Raw genomic sequence first — 19,297 nt, forward strand, 5'->3', positions numbered from 1 at the left:
TTGGTTGAAATCCGAAAGCTGTGGTGAAACAAGTAATGTTTCCCTTGTATCAAGGAAAGCCAAGGTTCGTTTAAGTGGGCATTGATTACAGCCTTTTAAAAGATGAGTTGGGCAATCCCCTCGGTTCTCCTCCCACTGTGGGAGCTTTTCTGTCCTCTCAATAAATCCTGCTTTCTAAAATAAAAAAAAAAAGTTAAGGCTGGGCACAGTGGCTCACGCCTATAATCCCAGCACTTTGGGAGACCAAGGTGAGAAGATTGTCTGAGCCCATGAGTTTGAAACCAGACTGGGCAACTTGGTGAGACCTCATCTCTACAATAAATAAAAAAATTAGCCTGGTGTGGTGGCGCATGCCTGTAGTTCCAGAGACTTGGAAGGCTGAGGTGGAAGGATTACCTGAGCCCAGCAGGTTGAAGCTGCAGTGGCCATGAGCCTATCATTGCACTCCAGCCTGGGAGACAGAGTGAGACTCCAACTCAAAAAAAAAAAAAAAAAAAATAAATGTGCAGTGTGTCTCATGAAAGGTTATCTTTTGTGCAAATCAGTGTTATCTTAATCAGATATTCCAAGTAATTGACCCTGCTTGGTTTGTGCAGCCAAGTGACTGGTACCTAATTTGCAGGTTTTGTCCTTTAATGGAAGTGTGTGCCCCTGGAATATAGTCTGGATTTGGCAAAGGAGATTTTATTTCCATATGGAAGGCTAACCTTAGTATGTCTTTACTAAAAGAGTTCAAGCCAAGTTGAAATGTGCATTGGGGCTCTTGGACATAGAAGTGAATTTTCAAATATTAATACCTGTAATGTACTAAGATTCTGATATTGGTAACAAGCAATGAAATATTTACTTCCTAGTGGGAGGACAGAATATCAAGCTACGCACGGAGCCAGGTTACGACGAACCAGCACCTTTGAGAGGAAGCCTAGTAAACGTTATCCATCCCGGAGACATTCAACATTCAAAGGTTGTGTGTTTTCATTCTTCCTTGGAGTTTCACGTTGTGGTTTAGTCGCTTAGGCCCTCAAGGAGTTTGGACAAGCAGCTTGTGAAGAAATTTTCTGCAGTTCTTCTTTCTGGAGCTTTTAGAAAAAATCCCTGTGATGTTTTCTTAATGGGATCCAGGTCACTCCTGCCATCTCTCTGCCATTAGTCTTTCCTCTTGGATGTGTTCATTTGCTTCTCCTCCTTTTTTTAATGTTTCTTTTCATATGCTTCTTAGCTTCTTTTAGACCTGGGACCAAGCTCTAGGACCTGAGACGTTATAGGGAAGCACCTTTCTTGCCTATAGAAAGTAGTACTGTGTCTTAAAAGGAAATGCAGTCCCTTCTCTCCACCATCTTGCAATTTCAAATGAGCACCAGACTTATGCTAACCTGGGTTCTGACCACATAGGAGTAGATGCAGAACTTTTAGATCCTTGTGTCAGGTCCCACAGTCAGTCCAAACACATCTCACCTTTACATTTAGCCAAGCCCTAGATTACCTGCCCTGTCCTCACTTTGCAGAACTCCCTGAACTTTCTGCAGTTATGCTGTGACCTCATACCTGTGTGCAGCTCAGTCCATGAATGAGCAAGCTGGGCACATTCCCAGTGAGACCCAGCCTCCAAATCCCATCTCGTAGCTCTTTTTTCTCCACACTGGGTTGTTCTTCTGTTTAGGATACCCAGTTAGCACTAAATCATTTGCTCTTTTACAGCAGAGCCTCTGCATCTCAGCCTCCTTGACCCTTCTATATATGGTTTACTTGTAGTGGCCACTCCATGTGTTTTTCTTGTATAGATCAGGACTTTATGGGCCTCCCATGGGATCTGGTACCTCTACTTGCTCCATTGTGGAATCTTTAACTTTGTGTTCCCCGCTATTTCTTGTCTTTTTTATTTTATTTATTTAGTATTTATTTATTTATTAGTAATAATAAATATAAGGCCTTGTTATGTTGCCCATGCTGGTCTCAAACTCCTGGGCTGAAGCATGTCTCTCACCTCAGCCTCCAAAGTGCTGGGATTACAGGTATGAGCCACCACACCTGGCCTGTTTCTTGGTTTTGTGAACCAACAGCACAATATCACGACAGCCTGAAATTCTTAGTCATTCTCAGCCACTTCAGTAGAGGAAAAATGCCCACAGCTCCAAGAAATGCCAGAGGATGGGAGTGTGTCCAGAGAAGGGCAATGGGTTGATGAAGCATGAAAGGAAGAGCAAGAGTGCTCTCTGTTTCTGAGGACTGTTCCTCTGTGAGGAGGATTATGTTTGTGTGTATAGTCCACTCGGTCATAGTCATCCCAAAATAGCCCAGTCGGAGGAAGAGCTTTCCAAAGATCAAAAGAGCTGTCTCAAGATAGCAGTGAGCTCCCAGTCCCTATAGATGTGTGCAGACACAAAGAGAAAGACCCCCTGGTGTGGCTGTCAAGAGGGGAATGGGCATCCTGTGACTTGACCCCACCAGATGCCTTTAGAGGTCTTCCAGACTCCAGGTGCTGTGATTCTCTTCCTGGTCTGTGGCTTCTTTTTTCTCCTTTATTTGACTGACATTTTTTCCAACCAGAGTTCTAGCATCTTTGTGAAGCTTTTGATGATTTTCCCTGCCATGTTTTTTTTTCCCCCAAACAGAATGGAGCCTAGGTGAATAAGCTCTGCCGCATTCCCCTGGCCCCTTTCCACACAGACCCTCACCCCTACCCCAAGGTCCTCTAGTCCAGACCTGTGTTTGCATTTCATCCTGTATCACCTTTGTTGTGTGTGTCCCCTCGCCCCATCTCAAGACCTGCAGCTTCTTGAGAGCAGGCATGACACGTCTTTGACTCCATCCCCCAGAGCGCATGGCCTTGGGAACCTCCTCAGTGGACAGTTGCTGAGTGAATCGGAGGGACAGGCAGTTTACTTTCCCTTAGGAAAGGAGGAGTAACCACTGTGAAATTCTGCCTGGAGTGGGGTTGGGACTGTTGTGTGATTGCAGAAGTCTCTTTCCTAGTCTTTGTCATTCATAACATAGTGAAAGTTTGTTAACACGCTCTAAGGTGGCATAACTTTCTCTGTTTTTCCTTTAAAGCAAGCAACCCCGTGATAGCGGCTCAGCTCTGGTAAGTGCTCCTAGATTCTTCAGTACTTAATGATTGTATTCGTTTACAATGTTGACTTTTTCCCTAATGCAGTTACATCAAAGTGAGTCACCTGTTCATTTTCCCCCACGTTTCTGCTGCTTGGCTATACTGTCCTCCTGGCTTTCAATAAGTACACAGTGGAGTGTTCCAAGACGGTTTGGTGTTTTGGAAAACACAGCTGCTTTGTTTGAGTAGCTGTGTGCTTTGTTTGTCAGCACAGCGGGTGATAAAGGTGAGAGGCGTGTGTGCAGCACACCGTGCTGATGGCGTGGCAGGCTATGATGGGAGAGGATAGCCGTGCTCGTGAGCAAAAAAGCTAGACGGGAGCAGATGCTGTGTTTGCTCAGTGACGTGCATGTCTTATGGTCTTACATGGGAGAAGACATTAAACACCTTCACTGAAATTCCTGCAAGAAAAAGCCCGTCACAAGACCGAAAATCTTGAGCACAGGAGTCAGCATACGTTTTCTGTAGAGAAGCAGAGAGTAAATATTTTATACTTTGCTACTATGCTCTTTCTCAACAACTCGACCCCGCTGTTGTAGCTCTAAAGTAGTATAAATGAACGTATGTGGCTGTGTTTACTCACAAATTCCAGTAGGCCCCCAGTGTGTAGTTTGCAAACTACTTCCCAGCACAGGTGTTTGGGATCTTGCCTTTATATTAAAATTTTCTGGTGAGCTGTAATTACCTGAAACATTCCCCCTCAGCCAGGCTACACCCTGGACTCACTGGATCAGTTTCTCAGGGTGGGACCCAGATAACTGTTTCTGAAAGCTCCCCAGGTGAGTCTACCTGGTATATACCTATCTTTCTCCCTCTGGAACAACTGTCCTTCTTATGTGAGTTTTGACTTGTTAGGTGAATGAGCTGTCAGTAGGAGAATCACAGACTGTAGTTGTTTCTACCCTTGGTCTGAACTCCAGCCGCTGGTGGGTAGCCCAGACTATTAGCTTCTTGGTCATCCAGGCACAGTACTCAAAGCAGCTAGGGAGGGTGGCCTTTGTGGTGGCGTAATGTGACTGTGCCGTGCACTTTTAGGACAGTCGGCAGAATGTGTCACAGGGAGCCAGTTGGTTGCCAGTGCCCCACGTCATCATTACAAGATCTCCCTTCTAGCACCAGCTTCGTTCTAACCCAGCTCTGGGGCCATGAGCTTCCTCTTTCTGGGCCTCCTTTTTTGCAAATGAGAAGGTTGGGCTGGATCAGTGTTCTTTCAAACTTTTTTACCCTCCGATTTTCACCCTCTAGAAGAAAGCTGATGTAAAAGTCCAGCATATGGAACAGACAAAAGCAGAGCTCCTCTGGTGAAGCTCAGTGGGGAGGGAGGGATGCTGTCTGCCTGCGCATCTGTCTCTCCCCCACCCAGTAGCTCCAAGGCACCTGTAGGGAATCCAGAGTTCTAAACAACACAACTAACCCCTTGTTTCACACAACTGGAAACTCAACTTTGCGTCTCTGATTTCAAACTCTACTTGAAGTGCTGTTCTGCCCCTTGTCTCTGGTTTTGTTCCAGCATCTAATGAGAGGGGGCTTAAGGGTTCTATTGAACTATTGTGCATGGCTCCCTGCTCCCCCGGGGTGGGAGGAGATTGGAGTATTCTTGATGAATTGGTTGTATGTCTGTAGGTTTACCCTCTTTCTAGGAACTTTCTGGCAGATAGTATGCTAAAAAGTATTTGCACCTTTCTTAGCCTACCAGGGTATCTTGCTTTTAATTCTCGGAGGCTTGTAATCTATAGCTTTTCTTTCTTTTGCTCTCTAAGGAAGTGAGTGTTTTGTTTGTTTTTTCCTCATAAAATGACATTTTCTGCTTAACATCTAGTGGAGATTACATATTGGGAACCAAAACAAACAAAATAATCGGCACAATAATAAGTAAATAAATAAATAAATAAAGGCCCTAGTAAATATACCCTTTAGAAACAAATGAGCTAATAACCACTGTTCACAGCTGTTCCATTGCTTTTCACAGCCTGTGGGATCCCAGGGTGAGTAGGATTGCTATGGGAGCCACGGATGAAATTGTGCTCTGGGCTGCAGAGGTGCTGCCGGAAAAACAGCCCCTCGCAGGATAATTATCCCACCTGATGAAATCCAGCTGGAGGTCTGACCCGGAGCCTACCTCTGTAACTGTGTCCTCTCTGAGAACTGGAACACAGAGCCTTGTAGAGCCCAAGCCAGATGCCTAACAGCAGTACGTTTCCCTCAGTGGAGAGCAAGTGATAACCTTTGACTTCAAGCATACCACCCAAGCAACAGAGGTTGCCCATTGATTGTGCCATGCTTGTGGTTTTTCTGGCAGATGTTGAATTTGCATTTTATTTTATTTTATTTATTTATTTATTTATTTTTGAGTTGGAGTCTCACTCTGTCACCCAGACTGGTGTGCAGTGGCCGCTCCCGGCCACCGCAGCCTCGACCTGCTGGGCTCCAGTGATCCTTCCACCTCAGCCTTCCAAGTAGCTGGAACTACAGGCGCACGCTACCACGCCCAGCTAATTATTTTATTTTATTGTAGAGATGAGGTCTCGCCAAGTTGCCCAGGTGGGTCTCGAACCCGCGGGATCAGGCAATCCACTCATCTTGGCCTCCCAAAGCGCAGGATTACAGGCTGAGCCACTGAGCCCAGCTTGAACTTGCATTTTAAGTGCATTGTGTTTTACACTAATCTCCAACAGAATATATATATATACATACATATATATATGTATATATGTATATATATAATGTATTATATATAAGGGTTTTTTTGTGGGTTTTTTTGTTTTTTGTTTTTTTTTATTTTGAGTTAGAGTCTCACTCTGTCACCCAGACTGGAATGCAGTGGCCGCCGCTCCCGGCCACCGCAGCCTCGACCTGCTGGGCTCCAGCGATCCTTCTGCCTCAGCCTTCCGAGTAGCCGGAATTACAGGCATGTGCTACCACGCCCGGCTGATTTTTTGATTTATTGTAGAGATGAGGTCTTGCTGCCCAGGCAGGTCTCGAACCCGTGGGCTCAGGCAATCCACTCACCTCAGCCTCCCAAAGGCACGGGATTACAGGCTGAGCCACTGAGTCCGGCTTTTTGTTTGTTTTTTTAACCAGATTAGTTTAAGATTCCATCGAAATAGAATCATGCATGAGGTGCCCTGAACCTTTTCTCAGGACCTCCGAGAGTCATGTTGGTTTAGCAGAAAGTAGATAGGCTTTGAACTTGAGCAGATGTTGATTCCATCCCTGGTTCTGCCACTGACTAGCCAGGTGACCCTGGGCAGGTTTCCTCATTCTCTATTAGACAACTGTTCCTTTATCTGTAAAATAAGATGGTTACATTTGTTGACCTCATAGCCTTGTTGTGTGGATTAAATAATAACAGATGTGAAGTTCCCAGTACAGAGCCTTGTCTTAAGGGAACATTCCAAATTAGTGGCCAGATCATTAGCAGCATTTTTGTCTTATTTTTTTGAGTCAGAGTCTCATTCTGTCACCCAAACTGGAGTATAGTGGCACTGTTACAGCTAATCACAGCCTCAACCATCTGGGCTCAGGTGATCCTTCTGCCTCAGCCTTGCAAATAGCTTGGGACTATAGAAGTGGGCTACTGCACCCAGCTAATTATTTTCTGTAGAGACGAGGTCTTGCTAATGTTGACCAGGCTGGTAGTGAACTCCTGGACTCGAGTGATCTTCCTACTTCAACCTCCCAAAGTGCTGGGATTACAGGCATGAGCGACTGCACCCAGCCCAGCAAGATTTTTAATAGCAAGGAGACCCATGTGTGGCTCCCACCACATGCCCAGTGGGAGGTGCTCAGAAGTGGCTAGTGACTCCCCCTCTGGCTGAAAGGAGTTCTGCGGGTCACTGGAGCTTCCTGGTGCCGTGGGCCCCCCAACAATGCCAGGAAGGCCTGAAATTGGAGCCAAAATTACTTGGATTGCCCAACTGACAGGACCTCTTTGTTGCCACCAAAATATGGCAATGAGGCTGCATTCTGGAATATTATCTACTGTTTCTATTTGTGAGCCCTGAAGTGAGGAGTGAAAGTTGCTATTTGTGGTTTCCCTGGTTATAGGTTCATTTTAAGTATACTCTACACTTCAGAAGTTTCCTCCTTTCAGGGTTCATTTAAACAGCCAAAACTCAAAAAGAAATAGTATATGAAAGCTCCTGGCTGGGTGCGGTAGCTTAGCCTGTAATCCCAGCACTTTGGGAGGCTTGGGGTTCAAGACTAGCCTGGGCAACTTGGTGAGACCTCGTCTCTAACAATAAATCACAAAACTAGCCAGGCATGGTGGCATGCATCTGTAGTTCAGCGTTTTGGAAGACTGAGGCGGAAGGATTGCCTGAGCCCAGCAGGCCGAGGCTGCGGTAGCCGTGAACATGCCTTGGCACTCCAGCCTGGGCAACAAGAGTGAGATTCTAACTCAAGGAAAAAAAAGAAAGTTCCTAGTGAGTAGGTAGCACATAGTAGTTCATGATTGTTGAATAAATCAACAGTAATGTCACCTTACAACCAAAATTATAATTTTTCTTTTGTTTTTTTTTTAGCTCTAAACCAAATCCTGAACTCCATAACTACCAGGTAAGATACTGCTTTTAAAGCTTTTCTTAAGTTTCTAATTTTTCTACAATGGACAGTCATTATATTTACAATCAGATTTTGAGGAAATAATAACAGTACTTTTTTTGAGAAAATGGTAAGAGGAGAGCCCTTCCCTTTTGACTCCTGCAGCTTCTTAGCCATCTGAACTGCCTGTTTTTCTTAACCTTGTCAACTGGCAAGTGTCAGGGACACATGTTTCAGTTTCTGGGTGGTCAGACACAACCGCTTAGCCGCTTTCAAGTGAGGCAGCTTTTTGTCAGTGTGTATTCTAGGCCTAGGGAACACAAGTCCCTTGAGACATGCCTCTGGGAAAGGATGTTTTGGTCAAATGTTTTGGAAATGTTGCATCCTTTATTCCTCTTTTGGATTTTACAGTGTCCATTGGGGCATAAAAGTACTGAGGAATCTTGCAAGAAAGACACACATATTTTGTTTTGGTTTGTTTTACTCCAGGCTTTCCCAAATCATCTCAATATCAGTTCCCCACCCTAAAAATACTAGCCTCACTCCCTCCCTTTTTTTTTTTTTTTTTTGTGATGGTGAATCCATTCATATCAATGGATCAGTGGTTTCTAGAACCCACTTTGTAATGTACTGTGCTGGGCCTATCATCTGCAGAAGGGGCACAGGTATGTTTCCATAGCTGGAGTTCTGCTCTTTCACAGCATGACCAGTGAGAGCCTGAGCTGCCTGCCTGCCCACCCATACTTGGCAGCATGAAAGGTGTGGTCCACAGCCCAGCCTGAATCAAGCACATCTCTCCTAAGGCACTGTCAGCGGCTCCCGTGGCCATTCACAGCCTTGTACCACCTGGCTCCAACTTCTCTATTTATTTCTCACCACTCCCCATCACACACCATATGTTCAGCTCGCAGGGAATTGCATAATTGTTGCCCCATAATTCCTTCCCACTGTTCCTTTGCCCATGCCTGTCTGCCTGGAATTCCTTTGCCTCCCATCAGTACATTAAAATATCTCTCAAAGACCAACTCAGAAGCCACCTCCTCCACAGTGCCTTCTCTGATCTTCTCAACTGGAAGCCTCCGGAACCAGTGGTTCTCAGCCCTGCTGCACATTAAAACCATCTGGCCAGCTTTGAAAAAAAAGAAAACTAGTGCTTGGGCCTCACCCATGGAAGACTGAATCAGAAATTCTAGGGGTGGGCTCTGGGCACTGGTGGAGCTTCAGAGCACCTAAGGTGGTTCTAATATGCAGCCTCGCAGGGGACCCTGGATTGATTAATGATGTATGCCTTGCTTCCTAAGTGAGTATTTGTCTGTGCTTGACTTCTAACTTGGGGCCAACTGGCACTACTCTCTATGGCCTGTCACCAGACTGATTTTGAATGTCACAAGTCATGAAGCCCATCTGTAAATGATTTCACTTTGGAGTCTTACTCTAATTCTTACCTTTCTTGATCTTTCATTGCTTTAGATATTAATTCCTTAGATAGGAGTGCGATCTCAATTTGCATTGTCTTTACGAGGTTTCTAAATGATGCCTCAGAAGAATTTGGTGATAATTGACTTCCATATAAGAAATCGTATTCCCAGTGTGAAGAACCTTTGTAAATGACTTCCAAGTCTTAGGGAATGTCAAGTAAAAAGTGCTTTGAACTTGGTAGGTGAAAAGTCTGCTCTCCTTGCTGTCCTTTTATTCACAGATTTTTTTTTATTGAGGGATTTTTCAGGTGTGAGTAACTGGAATGTTGTAGGGGAAGAAAAGAATGGTTGATGGGTGATCAGTGCTTGAAGGAGAGAAAAAAAAATTTTTCGCAAAGTAAAGCAGCTCAGCACTGCCCCTGCCCTCTCCCTGACAGTCTCACAGGTGTGTTCCCACTGTGTATTCTTTGCTTAGAATGAACTTGAAGGCCATTGTTTATTGAAATCAGACCTACAGAAACTGTTATCTAGACATTGTTCTCTCAGCATCATTGGTAATCATGAGTCCTTTGCACCTTGCCAAGCTTAGAAGTCGTGTGTTGCTTTATCAAGGTTTGGGAGTAAATTGACCGGGAAGAGAACGTCCTGAGAAGTGGCCTGATCTGCCTCTAAATGCCATGAAGGCTTTTTGGGAGGATGGTTTTGCAGCATTTATCTTATTCCATGTACAGCAAGGTCGGCCAACTGCAAAGGATGGATCACTGTGTTCTCAGTGAGGACACTATTGGCATTTGGGGAGAGACAGTTCTTCATTGTTTGGGTCTGTCCTTGGAATTACTGGATGTTTTATTTCCCTTTTCTCTGTCATTGTGGCAAGCGAGCATACACACATGCATTTCCAATTGTCCCCTGAGGAACATGGCCATACCGCTTGAGAACCCTCCTGGGTTACCATTAAAATACCCCTTGAGAGTAGAGGATGTGAATAAATTATTAGAGGAGGCCAAGAAATGTTTTAGAATCTTCTATTCTCAGATCTGTGAATGAGGCTTTCACCTCTCTGATGAATCTGATTTGGTTGGGTTAGAAGACAGAGAAAAAAATAGAGGGTCCAGTCCTAGGTCAGCCATTCTCCTGTGCTGAAGACCCACTGAGTGGAACCTCATGTGGGGCCTGTTCATGTGATTAAAATACCTGGAACAGTTCAGCTTTGCTCACATCGTCTAAACTCTGTGGGTTTCTTCATCCCCTAAGTGAGAGAAATATGAAGAGTTTGCACCAGGGAGATTCTAAAGCCCTGGTCAGCTCTCAGATTCTGCTGCTGAGATATTTTCTCCAGATTCCTTTTTTCTGCAGCATGTCCTTTTAGGGGCTGCAGACTCAGCTTGCTGACAGGCATCTTTGAAGGAGAAAAGAAAGGCCACTGGAATACAAAATAGGCAGGGAGGGCATCTTGCGACCATGAAATTTGAACAGAATTGCTGAGAATTTTCTGTAACAGAGAGCAGACTACTGCTTATTAACCAAAGCAGCAGGAAAGGGAGAAGGAGGAGAAGAAATAATTAAAAGAGTAATGGTGGCAAGACTGTAGTGACTTAAATGTCAGGAGGGCCTTATTTGCCCCATAGATAGTTGAGAAGCTCCATGACTTCTGGAAATGTCTGGGACCATTGCCCTCTGCAGGCCAGAAATGGACAGGCAGCCTGCTACCTAGCCTGTCTGACCTGGGTTTCACCCTGGTCCTCTTGAGTCACTCACTGGTCTGAATCTGTTTTCTCCTCTCAAAATAGACAACTTCCTGCCTCCCTTCCCTTCCTTTCTTCCCTCTCTCCCTCCCTTCCTTTCATTTTTTCCCTCCTTCCTTGCTTTCTGTCCTTCCCTTCCATCTCTTCATTCTCTTCCTTTCTTCCTTTTGTTCTCTTCCCTCCCTCCCATTCTTTCCATCCTTTCATCCTCCCTCCCTCCCTCTCGCTCTTCCTCCAGTTTTATCCAGATAATAAGTGCTCTGGATGATTTTTTGTTTGTTTTGATATGTTGTTTTGGATTGCATTTTAGAAAATTATTTTTATTGCTAAACCAGAGAGAAAGAAAAAAATTCACCCACGGCCCTGCTGCCTCACTTAGCGTCCCCATCCAGTCCTTGTCTGGGTGCAGATGTAACTGTTCCACGTGGTCATCGTCATTTTCAGCAATGACAAAAATTGTTTCTGAACAGTGAAATTGCCTCCCACTCTCCCTGTCTTTCTGGCACCTTCTGCCTGTTCCCTTGGGAGAGACAAATACAGCCTGTCCTGGACACTCTGGATGACCCCTTTCAAGGCAGGTGCTTTCACCTTCCTTCCCAGGGCAGCTTCCCAGCCCTTTCACAGTGGGGCCACCTTTGAAGAGGGTGCTTTGAGAACCAGGCACTGGGTTCCAGCTCCCAACCTTTGTCAATGGTGGAAACATGATCATCCTGGGAAACGGCTATCCCCCCCCACTGTTTAGTTATAGCCTTTCTATTCACAGCTCCCTCAGCCCCTCAAGTGGATACCAGTAAAAGAGAATGAAGACCATTGAAATGAAAAGGTCACCAAATAATTAAGTGTGGTGTTTTATTTCTAGCCTCAGTATCATCCTAATATCCACCCCAGCCAGCCCCGGTGGCATCCTCACTCTCCAAATGTCAGGTAAGTGTTGTGCTCACAGAGCTGCACCTTTGAAGGCTCTCCTTTCTCCAGAAAAGTTCAGATTCTACTTAGTTATGAATTGAAAGTCTGCCTCAGAAACAACTCTTAAGGGATACATTGTCATGGCAGAGATGAATAAATTTGCAAAGTAAAGGAAGCCACTGATGAGTCTGGACTTACTAAAGGAATGCTTTCTGAAATAAAAATGAATTGATTTTTTAAAAGTCATTCTAACCTTAGATATTCTTGGTTTGGTTTTGTGTTCAAGATATTATGGAATTTCCTAAGTAACGTTTTTCTGTCCCAAGAATTTGTTTACTTTTAATGTGGCAAAAGCTTAGGGATTTGTTGTTGTTGTAGGGTTTTTTTTCTTAAGGATTTTTTTTCACAGGGATGGGGGCAGAGATTTTTGTGGTAGTTTTGCTTTTGTTTTTTGTTTTTTGTTTTTTTCCCTAAACTGAGGAATCAGTAAACTTTTTCCATAAAGGTCCAGATAGTCAATATTCCTGGCTTTGTGGTCACTGTCACAACTATTCACCTCTGCCATTGTAGCGCAGAAACTGCTGTAGACAATCCATACGGGAGAGGTCGTGGCTGTGTTTCAGTCAAACTGCTGTACAGAAACAGTGGGATTGGGCCAAGGGCTGGCGTTTACCGACCTTGGCCCCAACCTACCATAATCTTCTCTCAGCCAACTGGCATCTGCTGTACTGTGTTTATAGTTAGGCTTGAAAGTTTTTTTTAAGGCTAGCTTTGTGAAAGTAAACGTTCCTTTAAGATTTGAATTTTAGATCAGTCTTAATTGGTGTTTATGTGTGAAGCTATTTCAGAAACAGAGTTGGCGAATTCCACTTGCATAAAGGTGAGGTTGCTAGCCTTGCTCTTTGAGAAAGTATGGAGAGTGGAGAGATGGAAATAAATCCTCTTAGAGCAAGGCAAATAAAAGTTTGTTGGGGATCCTGTAGCACAACAGTGTGATTTTATTATAAACACTTGATATTTGTGTAACTTTTCAAAGCAAGTTAGATTGATGGAGCAATAATTCTAAACCTTTCTGTATTTCAAAGGTATTTTATTTTTCAGACATAAGAAACAGAAAGATATATAGAAATGCTTTTTTTTTTTTGTTAACATTGCTTTTACAAAAGTTTGCACTTACCATTGCCAGTTTTGTCAAATTGGTTTCCTTCAGAGGCCTGACCCTGCCTCACTTTTCCCTTGGGCATTCTGGTGAAAGCTACAAAGGGTGCCCCTCCCTTTGCAGCTTAAGTGACACATGGGAGCTTGTTAATGCAAATTCTCAGCCCCACCCTGCACCTACGGGATCGAAGGGGCCCAACATTTAGCATATTGTCAAGCTCTCCAAATATACCTGATGAAAAGAGAGTTTGTTGGTCCAGCACTTCAGGCAAATGCTGCCTGAGGCATTCACAGTACACATTAGCAGGATAAATGCTCTGGAGTAAAGGAACCTTTTCCGCCTTCATCTAGCTGTCCTCAGACTGACTTGACCATGAGATACCCTTTGAGAAATGACTTGACCAATTGACAGCTTTGCTCTGCTTGGGAGTTGATAGATGATCTGTGTCTGAATGTTTAAAATACTAACGTAGAAAGCTCATTTACCTCCATCTGTTATCCATACCCATTCATGTGGTCCAAGGTTCCCCTGCCCCGTTTCCTTTGTGCTTGTGTTGTTTCACTCAAGTTTGTGAATTTTCTTCCATTCTCCCACTAACCATTCACTCTGCAAACAAAACAGGCCATCCTTTCAGGATGACAGGTCGCATTGGAAAACATCGGCCAGTGGAGATGACAGCCATTTTGATTATGTCCACGACCAGAACCAGAAGAACTTAGGAGGGAAGCAGAGTGTGATGTATCGAGATAAGCTCATGACTGCACTTTGAGAGACTGAAGCATCTCACTCCCATTCACCACCATAGTTTCGTTGCATTCCATGAAAAGTGTCTTGGCCTCACATGGATGTGTTTGTACAAGTGTCTTTAAGGAATAGTTCTGAAAGGTGTTTTTAGTGCCCATGTAAATATTTGAGGATAAAACCACGATAGCACGTCATAATTTGCTGTTGACTACATACTCAATAAAATGAAGGTAGTTAAAGGCTCAGGACTCTTTTTGGTATTCTGATTTTAAAATTGGAGTAAAAGTTTATTGTATTGCTGTGTACCTGATATTCTTTGTTATTTAATTGATGAGACCAAATAAAACCAGAAAAGTTTAGGAAGGTAGCCCAGCATATAGTACTGTCATAGGGCTCAAGATTACTATGGTTGCTAGGTACAATTGCACATACCTGTAATCCCAGCACTCTGGGAGACCAAGGTGGGAGGATTGCTTGAGCTCAGGAGTTCAAGAACAGCCTGGGCAACATAGTGAGACCTCGTCTCTACAAAAAATTAGCCAGTGTAGTGGCGCACGCCTATAATTCCAGCTACTTGGGGGGCTGAGGTAGAAGGATTGCCTGAGCCCAGGAAGTCAAGGCTACAGTGAGCTGTGATCATGCCACTGCACTCCAGCCTGGGTGACAGAGACCCTACTTCAAAAAAAAAAAATCTAGCTTCTGCCATTATGTGATCTTACACTAGTCATTTCTCCCCTTTGTTGGTCTCATTTTCTCCATGTGAAAAGAATGGGTCGAACTAAGTGATCTCCAAGATCCTTTCTAACTCTAAAATTCTGTGATATAATTTAATTTTTTTTTAGACCGAGGACACATATTCAAACTAAATTTCCCATAAGGAAAACTGCACTACCCACTTCTTTGACAGAGGGTTACTCCTTTCAGAAGCTAAATAAAGTGTATAACTTATTAGATGTTATATAAGTGCAGGGAGACTTTGAGTTTCATATCTTGAAGCAGTTTAACTACTTTGAGTTTTAGCAATTGTACTAATCATAAATTGCATAGCATTTGTTTTGGTAGAATTTGCTGCTCAAGTATAAGAATAATTTTTAATGTCTTAATGATTGGTGCTACTAACTCGCATGATTTCAGAAGTCATAATTGTGAATACACACTGTCAGATTTGGGAGGTTGTTTTTTACCCTAGACTTCACTCTTTTAAAAAGCAACATGCAATCAAGATGTGTTCATGGCTCAGATGAAAGCATATATGGTTTTACTGAAGTTGTGCCAAAGCATTCTGTAGACTAGGATAGCATGGGCATTGCCCAGTCTTTGTGTAGGACCAGAAATCAATATGTTGTCTTTTAGGTAAAACTTGTACCAAAATATTTATTTCCCTCACTTCAAGTCGCAAGTCAAACTTTTTTTTCTCTTAATGGATAGGACTTAAGTATTTTTTAAATTATTATTTCTGTGAAATTAGTTAATTCTTGTGCCATTTTTATATATTGTAATTTGGCCCATTTTACCCCTTTTAAGAATATATTGATGTCCTTTGAGATTTTATTGCTTAAATCCGATCTTTTGGTTTGGTTTTTGATTTTTGGGTTGCCACAAAAATTTATTCAAAAGGAGGGAATCCACTAAGTATATTGCACAGTGGAGTCAACCGCCCATAAACTCTCCCTAAGATATTTGTTTACAGGTGTATTCCATTTTAGTACATGTTTTGATCCTCATTGTATGTGTTGCATACAAATAAATGTGTTCTGAATCTTTTCATCTTAATTGATAACATTTTTACAAATGTGTTTCTAAGGAATAAAAATTATTCTTGCTTTTTTTTTGAGTCCATCTTCATTTTATTGATTCTTGCTCTTGCACAGAGGTCTCATTTGTGGTAGTGGGGCAGTTGACTTTTAGAAGCCCAGAGGTGAGCATTCAGTTAGGTAGCATGGAGCAAGATCATCCTAGAATAAGGCATCTCTTGGCAGGAGTGGCTCTTCTTGGAGGCACTGTGGCTGGGGCATTTCTTTATCTGGGGCAGCTCTGGTGAAGGTTATGGTACCTGGTTACAGGTGCTGAGCAGGGTGAAGTGGCTTTTCCCAATAATAGCCCTATGGCGAAGGTGGGTGTTTGTCCTGGCCACTTTTGCTCTTCCTGGTTGGGAGACGTCCAAACCCTCATCTGGCCTCTTGGAGATTGTGTATGCTAACACCCTCTAATAAATACCTCTCTGCTTAAAGTAACTTTAGTGGATTCTGTTGTCTGCAACCATGCATCCTTATGACACTCTGATTGTTTCATTACTTAGTGGACCTTTTTATACTGCATTTGACAGCCTTGGTTTTAACAGCCTCTTTTTCTGACATTCTGTTAAATATTGGTGTTTTCTAAAGGCCTTTCCTCTGCCCACTGCTTTTCCCGTTTACCACAGTCTACCCGAGTCTTCTCAGACATGATTTTATAATGCTGTTGATTCTGAAACCATTATCTCTAACCCAGATTACTCTTTTGAGTTTTTGGACTGACATTTCAACTTGGGTATCCTATGTACACCGCAAACTGCACCTGTCAAAAATCCAATATACAATCTTTTAACCTCCCCCGACAAAACAACTTTTCTTCTGCCTGAATTATCTTTTTTACCTAGAAAGAATGTATACATCATCCACCACTCTTCTTTCTGTTGCCACACATATTCAGGTAGTGCCCAGGTTTGTTCAGCTCTTCCTCCTTCAAAGTTGTACTTAGCCCTTCCTGTCTTTTCTTACCTACCCTGGTGTTAGAGAAGCATCTTTTCTCTGGTGTAGAGGTGCTTTTGCTGATCTCCCTGAAGAGCTCATTCTCCTCGCAGTTGCTACAGTGATCTTTCTAAAACACCATCTGATTATGCCACCACGATGCTTGACAGCACCCATAGGATGAGGTCCAAGACCCTCTCCATGGAATTCCCCCACTCTCTGTTGCCATCCAGTTGCTCTAGCATATTCCCCCCATTTCTCACCTTCCTGTTTAAAATTCTACAATGCCAAACTGCTTGTAGTTCCTGGCATGTACCACACCCTGCTGTTACTCACATCTGTGCCTTTGCAAATACTGTTCCTTCTGCCTAGACTTCTGTCACTTTCATTTCCTTCCCCCAACTCCTGCTCATTCCTTAAGCCTCCGCTCAGACGTCATCTTCTCCCAGGGACTCTGACAAGCCCCACCTCTGCAAATTGGGTTAATTTCTGTGATGTGTTCTACTACTAACTTCCCCTTTTCCGCCCCTCACATATAGCATCATTGCGCTCACGGCTTTGTATTAAAACAGGCTCCTTTGTTCATCTCATCCTGGAACCTGTACACTCCTTAAGCCTGAGCTTTGTGTCTTACTTGCCTTTGTTCCCCAGGGCCTGACAGATAGCAGGTGCTCAATGAATGTTCAGCAAATGGATGATTCCATATTTATTCTAAAGGAAGTGTCTAACCAGATAACAGGCAGTCGCATGTCATCTCTGGATTGTTCTGAAGGTATCTGGACAACTGTATCTGATCTGGGGATATCACATTTTGAGTAGAACATTGACCACCATGTTATTTCTGGATCTACCTCCATCGTCTGAATATTATTCAGTGTGTCAACTGTGTTCTCGCTTGAGGTGCTGGTATCATGCTGAGCAGAGCAGAGGCTAGTCCAACCATATGACGTTGGAAACTCTGGTAGGTTGACATTGATCCACACTCATATTTAGGGGTTAACAGGCAAATGCTTCACATTCTACGTGTGTCACTTCCCCTGATCTATGAGATGGGTGTTGTCCTCTTTGTGTAGATGGGGAAGCTGAGACTTAGCTTTAACCAAGCATCTTGTTCAGGGTCATGCAGCCAGTAAGTGGTAAGTCAAAAGGCTGACTCCAGAGCCTGTGGTCTTAACCTCCATGCTCTCTTATCTCCCACTGTTCAGCATTCCACATTTGTGGCTCTGTGGATCCACATCTCCAAGGGACTATGAAATTATGTTGAACAGTTCCCTACACTGAAATCTAGTTGCTATCTAGAGAACCACCCACTGGCACCGGCCCCCTAGTAACGCTGTCCACCTCCATAACCATCACCATCGGCAATTAGTTAACTGTTCATACAGCCCCAACCAGTGGCCTAGTAACCGTGTCCCCTCCACCATCACTACCACCAGCCGTCTAGTAAGTGTCCATATCTCCCCTACACACACCAGTGGATAATAACCTCATCCATCACTACCTGGGATCTATTAACCCTGTTTATCTCCTCCTCCCTAAACATTTCCTGCCTCCTCCTCCCCCAACGTGTTCTAGTAACCCTCTCCACCCCTCCCCAGTCTAAGGACCCTGTCTACACAGGCTTCATTCAACAGCAGTTCCTTTTTGAAAGAGCAGAGATTGGGTATCATTTGTTCGTAGAGAACCACTTGTTATTTGAGATGATCCACTCTACTGCTTCCTTCCAAAGAGCTCACAAACTTTTTTTTTTTTTTTTGAGGCGGGGTCACTCTGTCTCTCAGGCTGGAGTGCAGTGGCACAATCACAGCTCACAGCAGCCTCGTCCTCCTAGGTTCAGGCAATCCTACCACCTCAACCTCCCAAGTAGCTGGGACCACAGGTGCAAGCACCATCACACCCAGCTAATTTGATTTTTTTGTAGAGATGCAGTCTTGCTATGTTGTCTAGGCTGCTCTTAAACATCTGGGCTCAAGTAATCCTCCCAATTCAGCCTCCCAAACTGCTGTGATTACAGGCTGATACCTTACTTTTTTTTTTTTGAAAGCAGGATTTATTAAGAGGACAGAAAAGCTCCTACAGTGGGAGAGGACCTGAGGGGGTTGCCCCCAACCAATACCTTCTACTGGAATATTACTTGCCAGCAAAATCAAGCTCACTGTAACTCTGGAATTAATTTTTTCACATATTTTAAATGAGTATTTACTGATCTGATATCATAAATTCACGTTTCTGTGATCCCTTATGATTCCAGTGACTTGACAGTGTTATCAGATTGAAGTAATTCATATGGGCCAGAAGTCTTGAAATCGTGCTGAGTAATTACTTTGGCCTTCAAAACCCTCTTGCTAGTTTCATTTCTTGGTTTGTCATTTCTGTTGAAAATGGTCTTCCTTAACAGCAAAGATGGAAAAATAAGGACAGTGTGGGAGTTCCTCTTAGTCTTTTTTGCCTGTTAATATTGCACCATCCTTCCAGGTCAGTGACTCCAGTCTCCTGGGTCCTGCTCTGAACACAACTAATGACAGAGCCTTTTTGTTGCCCTTGACTTTGCAGGTTTTAACTAGTCCTTTAAAATCTGAGCTCATCAAATAACTCCCTGAGCAGCCATATTGATCTCTTCAGATCAATATTTCTCAGACTTGGAGCTCTAAGTCAATTCCCTGGCTGAACAAGTCTTCCACATGCACCAGGTAAATACTTTAAATTAACCTAGGATGATTTGCTTACGCCATTTCGCTACAGGAGTCAGTGGACAGATGCAGAGGCAAGCCATACAGGAGCAGAGAGAGAGCAAACTGCTGTTATAGGACGGGCCCTTGCACATGAAAAGTGGCAAATTTTCAGAAGTCCTAGGGCTATCTGAAAGGCAGACAAATATGAAGTTGACATTCAGCTAAGCCTTAGAAAAGAAATTCCCAATGATTCTGCAAATAGGCCGACTTCCC

At 43.6% G+C, this 19,297-nt stretch overlaps 1 protein-coding gene across 1 annotated transcript in view; it reads left to right on the forward strand.

The window, feature by feature from the left end:
• The window catches only part of EPB41L4B (erythrocyte membrane protein band 4.1 like 4B), a 159,979-nt gene that overhangs the window by 67,771 nt on the left and 72,911 nt on the right, over positions 1–19,297 (forward strand). The window contains exons 12-15 of the mRNA XM_021706305.1: positions 855–964; positions 3,052–3,082; positions 7,633–7,666; positions 11,674–11,738. Of these exons, the coding sequence (XP_021561980.1) occupies positions 855–964; positions 3,052–3,082; positions 7,633–7,666; positions 11,674–11,738 (240 nt within the window). The remainder of the gene's footprint in view (positions 1–854; positions 965–3,051; positions 3,083–7,632; positions 7,667–11,673; positions 11,739–19,297) is intronic.

Source organism: Carlito syrichta, unplaced genomic scaffold (assembly GCF_000164805.1).
Source record: "Carlito syrichta isolate Samal-C Ts95f unplaced genomic scaffold, Tarsius_syrichta-2.0.1 Scaffold315407, whole genome shotgun sequence".
In the NCBI taxonomy this organism is placed as follows: Eukaryota; Metazoa; Chordata; class Mammalia; order Primates; family Tarsiidae; genus Carlito; species Carlito syrichta.